Genomic DNA, 8200 nt, shown 5'->3' on the forward strand with positions numbered 1-8200 from the left:
AGTTTAATTGCAAAGGCAAATGTTTGTTGAACAAGGTTTACACTCCTTAAATCATATTATTTTCTAAAGCAGTCTGTCTATAGCACCCTGAAGGCTGAATCAGTGAATACTCGTGTGGGTAGGCAAAAACACGGGGCAGCCCATGGCTGGCACGCTTCTAATCATAATTGTTGCCTGCCAACCTGCAATGCACATGTATCTGCAATGCATAGAGATTAGGTGGGTGTGAAAGTGTAGCTCCAATTGGCTACGAAAGTCAAACAAGAATAAAGAAGACTTATTCTGAATTGTTACAATTTATTCTGAATTGTTACAATTTATTATGAATTTATCAGCAGAACACCAGATGATCCCTGTCGCACTGCGGCACTTGTTAAATATTGCTGCAACTAGAGTACGTAGCATGTAATAGCCCAAGTGATTCAGTAAACATGTGGCTTGCTTGCAGTAACTGGGTGCGACTGGACAATGCTTTTTTATTGAGTTTTACATTATTTTCTGAGAGAGAGTGAGTGAAAACAAACAATACAATCATCACCTAGCTCGAGTCGGTTCAACAAAAATTGCAAATCGGCAGACAATAAATTTTGGTGCCATTGTGTGACAGGCATTGGGTTTTAACTGTTTGTCTTAGTTGTTTTGGGTTTTCCATGTCCCGCTCGAATGGTGATTACAATTTGGTTGTATATCTTGTTTCCCTTGTGAAATGAATAGAGATACAGTGATCTTATATTTAAATTCTAATAGCAAAGCTAGAATACTATAACCTAAAGTAAACGCGTAAGTACTAAGACGCGAAATTCCGTAACACGATTTACGTTTTCCTGTTGACTTCCAGTGTAAAATTAGATGTATTCATCTATTCTACCCTACATATTATATTTATTATGCATTTATACCATTGTATATATTATAGATATGTGGCAACTGTAAAATAGTGTCGTCGTATTAATAGGAAGAGATTCGATTTGTATTCCTTGACCAACACCTGTTCAGATTTCTATTCCATGTACGCTGTGAAGCAGGAAAAGTTTCTTGACTTCGAGAAAATGCCAGAGGAGAAGTCGTGATACAGCCTGGTTGTGGAGAGACACCAGACATGTGAAAGTACTACTCGTGTACAACAAATGGCAGAAACTCATTGACTAATGATTATAAAGAACATCAGCTAGTCATTCTAACACCTATATAGAAAATGTGCATATGTACGAAATTATGAACGTACCCACGTTTTTACTCGTGGTTAACTGATGTCAGTGGAGTGAATTTACGTTTAATTAAATTTCTTGTGAATTCAATCGCTTATATACACCGACGTTACGAGTCTGATATTGCTCAACAGAGGTGGTGTGTAACCAAGTACGATTCAAGCTTGTATGTGTATAGAAATGGTTGCTTCAACAAATTATTTGTGACAGTATAACAATACACAATGCAACAACAATAAAGTGAAATTTTATGGACTTTTATTCCTGCACATCTGCTCTTGCGATTAATAAATACAAACGAACAAGTTAGGTATTTCAACAAAGTAGGAGCCCAGAAAAGCAGAAAACATTGGAAACTGTGTGCACGTTGACAACATAAATGGACAAGCTATTAATTTGTATTGAAACAAAATACAGACATATCACAACTTAGTGCGTGTTAAATGACAGACAAGTTAGGCTGTTATCAGCAGACTTGAGTGGTGATTGTTGGTTCCGTAGATCTAGTAGCATTGATTTAGTCGACCTCTTCGATTGTGGGGCCACCGGAGCCACCGCTTCCTGCACCAGGAGCACCAGCTCCTGCTCCAGGCATCCCCCCTGGCATACCACCGGGCATTCCTCCTGGCATGTCTGGAAATGTAGAGATTGCAAAGTTACAAAGTGAAATAATTATCGTTACCATTTTAAACACTCGCTATCTATTGGGAAATTTGTGGATTGAAAATCCATTTGATGTAACAAAAACTTTCACAACCTTCAGTGGAAACTGCAAATGAGGAATAACCACTATAGCAGCTATGCTTAGAAATGTCATAAAACTCACCACCAGCAGCTTGGTACAACTTGGTGACGATTGGGTTGCAGATTTGCTCCAAATCCTTCTGTTTGTGTTCAAACTCGTCCTTCTCAGCCAGCTACAATAATAACACCAAGACATTAGCGAGTTCCACCTATGTAAATATTGTCACAGATAGTCAAACGGAAGTTGTTGGCTCAGACATCCAAGGAAGTAAAATCCCTCCTCGAGGCATCGGGAACCTCTCTGGTGGAAACCGCGAATGAGGAAAAATATTCATCATCACCAACAACAACACCAAACGGGCCACATCTTGCAATCAAAGCTGACAAGAAAGAAACAACGAATTGAAGCCCGTGCAAATTTCCTTTACCTGGTTGGCATCGAGCCACTTGATGGTGTCGTTGCACTTGTCAAGGATCACCTTCTTGTCATCTTCAGAGATCTTGTCCTTGAGCTTCTCATCCTCAACAGTGGATTTCATGTTAAAGCAATAGCTCTCTAGACTATTCTTGGCAGTGACCTTCTCCCTCTGTGCATCATCCTCGCCCTTGTACTTCTCTGCTTCTGCCACCATGCGCTCAATCTCCTCCTTGCCAAGACGACCTGCAAAAACAATTCACGAAGTGAGTACCACGGTTGTCTGCATGCTGCCAACAAGTTTTGTGAATTCTACTGAAAGCAGTATCTTTTCCATATACATTTACGTTGCCAATTCTACCTCAGTAAACACAGAGCAGGCTATTAGAAATCCAAATAAGACTGCGCGAACAAAGCTCAGACATCCAAGGAAGTAAAATCCCTCCTCGAGGCATCGGGAACCTCTCTGGTGGAAACCGCGAATGAGGAAAAATATTCATCATTGCTCTGTACATAAAAATAGAATATCCCCTTCGCCATACAACCAGATGGACATACCCTTGTCATTTGTGATGGTAATCTTGTTCTCTTTGCCAGTACTCTTGTCGACTGCCGACACATTCAAGATGCCGTTAGCATCGATATCGAAGGTAACTTCAATCTGAGGGACTCCTCGTGGAGCTGGGGGGATACCAGTCAACTCAAACTTGCCTAGCAAGTTCTGAAAAATTAACACAGGACTACTTAAGCATGCAAAATTGTTTCACAAAAACAAAATTAAATTAGTGTTGATATCAGTCAAGAGACGTTCAAAGATAAGTTCATGTATTGCATAACTGCCGAATGTCAACTTGTCAAGGCCAATGAAGATAATACTATACAACACTTACATTGTCTTTGGTCATTGCTCGTTCACCCTCGTAGACTTGGATCAACACACCAGGCTGGTTGTCAGAGTAGGTTGTGAAGATCTGCGTCTGCTTCGTGGGGATGGTCGTATTACGCTTGATGAGGGTCGTCATCACACCTCCAGCGGTCTCGATGCCGAGTGACAGCGGCGTCACATCCAGCAGCAGCAGATCCTGCACCTCCTCAGACTTGTCTCCGGACAGGATGGCTGCCTGCACCGCAGCGCCGTACGCCACAGCCTCATCCGGGTTGATGCTCTTATTCAGTTCCTTTGGAGAGAAAGGAGTTTTGCATTAACATTGCACATAAAATGCTAAGAACACAAACAGAGAAGAGCAAGGTAAACTTAAACGCCCAATTTATCGCATACACGGCAACTATAATCACGAGTCATGACAATGAGATGAATGGCCCAAACGCTCTTAGACATACTTTGCCGTTGAAGAAGTCCTGCAGGAGCTTCTGGATCTTGGGGATACGGGTTGAGCCTCCAACAAGCACAAGGTCGTGGATCTGAGCCTTGTCCATCTTGGAGTCACGCAGGGCCTTCTCCACCGGCTCCAGGGTTCCGCGGAAGAGATCAGCATTGAGCTCTTCGAAACGAGCTCTCGTGATGGACGTGTAGTAGTCGATGCCCTCGAACAGAGAGTCGATCTCGATGCTTAAATACAAATAGATAACTTGTCAGTAAAAAATTCACATGACGCACTTTCACACTGAAACATTTCCCCAATGTTTCTGCACCAGATTTCCCATAGGTGCACAATAACCCCCACCCCCATTTAACCCTCATTACTAGGGATTATGAATAAGTTTTTGCACGCACGCACGCACACACGCACGCACGCACGCACGCACGCACGCACGCACGCACACACACCTAGCCTGAGTGCTTGAGGAGAGGGTGCGCTTTGCTCTCTCACAGGCTGTGCTTAGACGCCGAACTGCGCGCTTGTTGGCACTCATATCTTTCTTGTGTTTGCGCTTGAACTCCTGCATGAAGTGAGCGACCATGCGGTTGTCAAAGTCCTCTCCTGAAAATATTTACATAGCAATCGTTAAAACCTGATAACAGTGCATCTTATCGTACAACACCCATGCAAAGTTCACGTATCGAGCACCACACTACGTCTTACGCGGCACATTGAAGGACGACTGGTTCCTTACCTCCTAAATGCGTATCACCAGCAGTAGATTTCACCTCAAAGATGCCGTCTTCAATGGTCAAGATTGAGACATCAAAAGTACCACCCCCCAGATCGAAGATGAGTACATTGCGCTCTCCATGACCCTAACAAACAACAAAACCTTATATAAATGACCGATAAATACAATGGGTACATTTAGGTTTTGATACCAGCAGCAGCAACAAGGAGTTCAGATACAAATCACGACCTGGTATATTGACGGTACAATTTTTTTTTTAATACAGGCAAGGATTCATTCCAAAAACACAAGCACAAAATCAACATTTACTAAATTCAAGTACTACCCTCAAATTCAAGGACTTTTCAAGGACTGTGCGAACCATGTAGACTTCATGTAGTTGTTAACTTCACATACACCCAAGAAAGAATATAACTAGCACACACCTGAACTTTTTTGTCAAGTCCATATGCAATAGCTGCAGCTGTTGGTTCGTTGATAATACGTAGGACATTGAGACCAGAAATGGTGCCGGCGTCTTTCGTTGCCTGCCGCTGACTGTCATTGAAATAGGCTGGTACTGTTACTACAGCGTTTGCCACAGTCTGTTCAAAAAAATAAAAGTTCAGTTGTATATCACACTAGTACGTTACCTAGATTATAGAACGTCAGCATAAACAACAACAATTTCATGTTTCAGAAATTTATCTCATACATTAGTGCCCTGTTACCCCCAGCCTCCATGTAAGAACAAAAACCACCAGTGTAAACATTGCTTACTACTTGTTAGGTGAATTCACGCTCATCAACAAAGAGCTCAGACATCCAAGGAAGTAAAATCCCTCACCGAGGCATCGGGAACCTCTCTGGTGGAAACCGCGAATGAGGAAAAATATTCATCATTGCTCTTGATACGCCACGTGGCAACCTTCACCTTTCATCTATCAATCCAACAATTAAGATGCAACGTAGCGATTACGCACCCTTCCGAGGTAGGCCTCAGCGGTTTCCTTCATCTTGTTTAGTACCATGGACGAGACTTCTTCTGGGAAGAACAGTTTGTTCTCACCCTTGTAGTCTATGCGGATCTTGGGCTTGCCTGCATCGCTGACGACTGTGAAAGGCCAGTGTTTCATATCCTGCTGGACGGTTGTGTCTTCGAAACGCCTTCCAATCAATCGCTTAGCATCTACAAAAGACGTCACCATACAAAAATATATGAACTGTCAGAGGTTAAAATACAGGTATGCTTTCAATATTTCAGATCAATGTTCATTTATAAATTTTTAGATTTGTACAGCGTGAATTTTTTTTTAAGGACAAAGGTAAAGGAATACATGTGATTATCGTCAACTCAGACAGCCAAGGGATGGAAGTCAACATAGCAGTTAAGCCATGAAACCACAAAAACCCGTTTTTCCTCATCGTTGACATATTTAATAGGCTGTGGCTAAGGGTACGGCAGCCGTATCTTAATGTCTCGAGGCTTGAGGTACGGCAGTCCATTCGCTTTAATACTTAACGAGACAAAGATGGCGACAAGTGGCGCCAGATTTCGAAATAACGCCTTGGGAAATAAATTCACGATTTGATAGTTTAGATGAGCTAGAACTTTAACCCCAACGCCAAAAAGAGGCTTCAACGAACGACGGCTGCCGTACCTCCAGCCACCGCGTATGGTATTTAATAACACATGTACTAATTTTCCAGAGACAAATTATTCACTTACATTTACAAGTCCACATGTTACCACAAACCAAGTCAATTAAGATATAAGTAATGCAGTTTAAAAATAGCCACTTTTTTGTGTACAACTTACCATAGACAGTGTTGATCGGGTTCTTTACAGCCTGGGTTTTTGCTGCATCACCGATGAGTGTTTCTTCATCCGTAAATGATACATAGCTGGGTGTGGTGTTGTGGCCCATATCGTTGAAAATGATTTCAACTTTGCCATGCTGAAATACTCCGACACAGGAGTATGTCGTTCCAAGATCAATACCGATTGCCGTTGCTTTGGATGCCATTTTGCTTGGTTATTGGATTCGAATCAGTTACGCTACAAGTACAAGATGAGAAAGAATATATCAAAATACTTGCATGTTAACTGTTATAGAACCTACAATTAGAAACACGTTCGTTTCAAATATGTTTCATCCTACTGCAGCAAAATTTCCCTGCACAAGTTAGTTCCAAAGGTAATGAAAATTCGGCTATTTCTAAGAATGGCGGTCACGTTTCAATGAATGAAAGGCAACCTCAAACAGTGCGAATATCAATCCATGAAATCAGGCTTATAAACTCAGTCATCTGACTTGGAACCAAAACATACATTCAAAATAAATCTTAAACTACAATAATACGTACCTTTTAATTATTTACAGTATCTACACAAGCTGTTATGGCGCACAAAGTTCAGCAAGGTAACAAAGAAGATTCTTCTTCACCACGTTGAGAAATAAAGAGACCGCGTATCCGGTGGCGCCGCTTTATAACAGCCGCGCGTGGATATGACGTCAGGCAGAATGTTCGAGACGACCGCTCCTTCTAGAATGAATGAGTCATTCAAAATATATCAAAATATTACGAATTATCGCACATTGACAACCACGCATCGCGCAGTTCCTTCTCCGAACATATCTAAAAAAATGTGCAGAATAAGAGATAGCCAACTAAAACGCTTACAAATTTTTAGTTTCCAGTTAGTTATTGAACCATGCAGATTGAGATTGCAATGAATATTTATTCATATATATTTAATCAAGTAACACAAATTGTGAACACGTATAAAATGTTTTATAGGTATATCTGACGCTATTTTTGCCTAGTATTAACATGGCATTAATAGGAAAACTGATAGAAAAACGATAAGCACGCGTGAAGAAGAAAATAATGTGGGCTGTTCTCTTGTTTAACCTTATGCATGCACAAGTTTCGCGCCAAAACTGAGCATGGGAGAACGGAAGTTGTGAATGTTATACTTATAAACATTGCTAACCGATTATTTATTACTGCGTTTAGTAAAATGGATGTAGCAGATCATACGACTGGAAATGCAAGGGTGAAAGACGATGTTGGAGACCGTTGTCAAAAACTATTTCAAGACTTTTTAGAAGAGTAAGCGCTGTCTAACTAACTTCCAGTAGGCCCCTAGTTAGCTCTAGTACTATAGCCGCTTACATTAACTGCCGCTGGCGGCCAATAACTGCCAGCGGCAGTTAATGTAAGCGGCTATAGTACTAGAGCTAGCCCCTAGTATACTGCCCTAGCAACGTCTCCTTTCGGTTCAAGGATAGAGAACATGGGTCCCAATAAAACCAATGTCATTTACATCAATAAAAATATAATATTATATCAATATAATAGGTTAGAGTTATGGTTAGGGTTAGGATTAGGGTTAGGGTTAAGCACATTGGTTTTATTGGGACCCATGTTTAATTCTCTATCCTTGGGCCCTACTTTCTACTATTCTAGTTCTAACTACGGTATATTATGCTATTATATATGCTATATAACGCTATTATGTATAGCGTTAGCTCTACTACTACTACAGCATATTCCGCAACTGTATGCAGGCTATAGTACTAGAGCTAGTAATATAGCGTAAGATAGACAATGAACTATATATATAATATTATACATAAACAAAAGTTGTACGTGTATTCTTTTACAACATTGTCAACATTAATTATAACACATCATCAGCAGGGGTCGAAATTAGCGGTATCCCGATATCCGCGGGATACCAGATTCTTGTGCGGGATACCAGATTTCAATG

The 8200-nt window shown here is 41.0% G+C and overlaps 2 protein-coding genes across 2 annotated transcripts in view; one reads left to right on the forward strand and one right to left on the reverse strand.

Moving 5' to 3' along the window:
* Positions 1-1449: 1449 nt before the first annotated feature.
* Positions 1450-6899, reverse strand: LOC106809519 (heat shock 70 kDa protein cognate 4). The gene is made up of 12 exons (XM_014812613.1): positions 6790-6899; positions 6242-6481; positions 5406-5611; positions 4869-5027; positions 4444-4567; positions 4157-4310; positions 3709-3937; positions 3258-3545; positions 2926-3088; positions 2381-2613; positions 2035-2125; positions 1450-1841 (listed from the first exon to the last, which is right to left on the reverse strand). Exons 2-12 carry the CDS (start codon positions 6447-6449, stop codon positions 1726-1728), a joined length of 1971 nt encoding a protein of 656 aa, XP_014668099.1. The 5' UTR covers positions 6450-6481; positions 6790-6899; the 3' UTR covers positions 1450-1725.
* Positions 6900-7131: 232 nt separating this feature from the next.
* The window catches only part of LOC106809518 (zygotic DNA replication licensing factor mcm6-B-like), a 13194-nt gene continuing 12125 nt past the window's right edge, over positions 7132-8200 (forward strand). Inside the window, exon 1 of the mRNA XM_014812612.1 lies at positions 7132-7539. Coding sequence (XP_014668098.1) covers positions 7346-7539 — 194 coding nt within the window. The 5' untranslated portion in view covers positions 7132-7345. The remainder of the gene's footprint in view (positions 7540-8200) is intronic.

The sequence above is a fragment of the Priapulus caudatus genome, unplaced genomic scaffold, assembly GCF_000485595.1.
Source record: "Priapulus caudatus unplaced genomic scaffold, Priapulus_caudatus-5.0.1 Scaffold360, whole genome shotgun sequence".
In the NCBI taxonomy this organism is placed as follows: Eukaryota; Metazoa; Priapulida; class Priapulimorpha; order Priapulimorphida; family Priapulidae; genus Priapulus; species Priapulus caudatus.

Coding starts and splice junctions, on each gene's coding strand:
- LOC106809519 (XM_014812613.1), bottom strand. CDS start 6,449: ATGGCATCCAAAGCAACGGCAATCGGTATTGATCTTGGAACGACATAC. Junction 5,612..6,241: donor CCCGATCAACACTGTCTATG/GTAAGTTGTACA, acceptor CGTCTTTTGTAG/ATGCTAAGCGATTGATTGGA. Junction 4,568..4,868: donor GACTTGACAAAAAAGTTCAG/GTGTGTGCTAGT, acceptor GTTGTTTGTTAG/GGTCATGGAGAGCGCAATGT.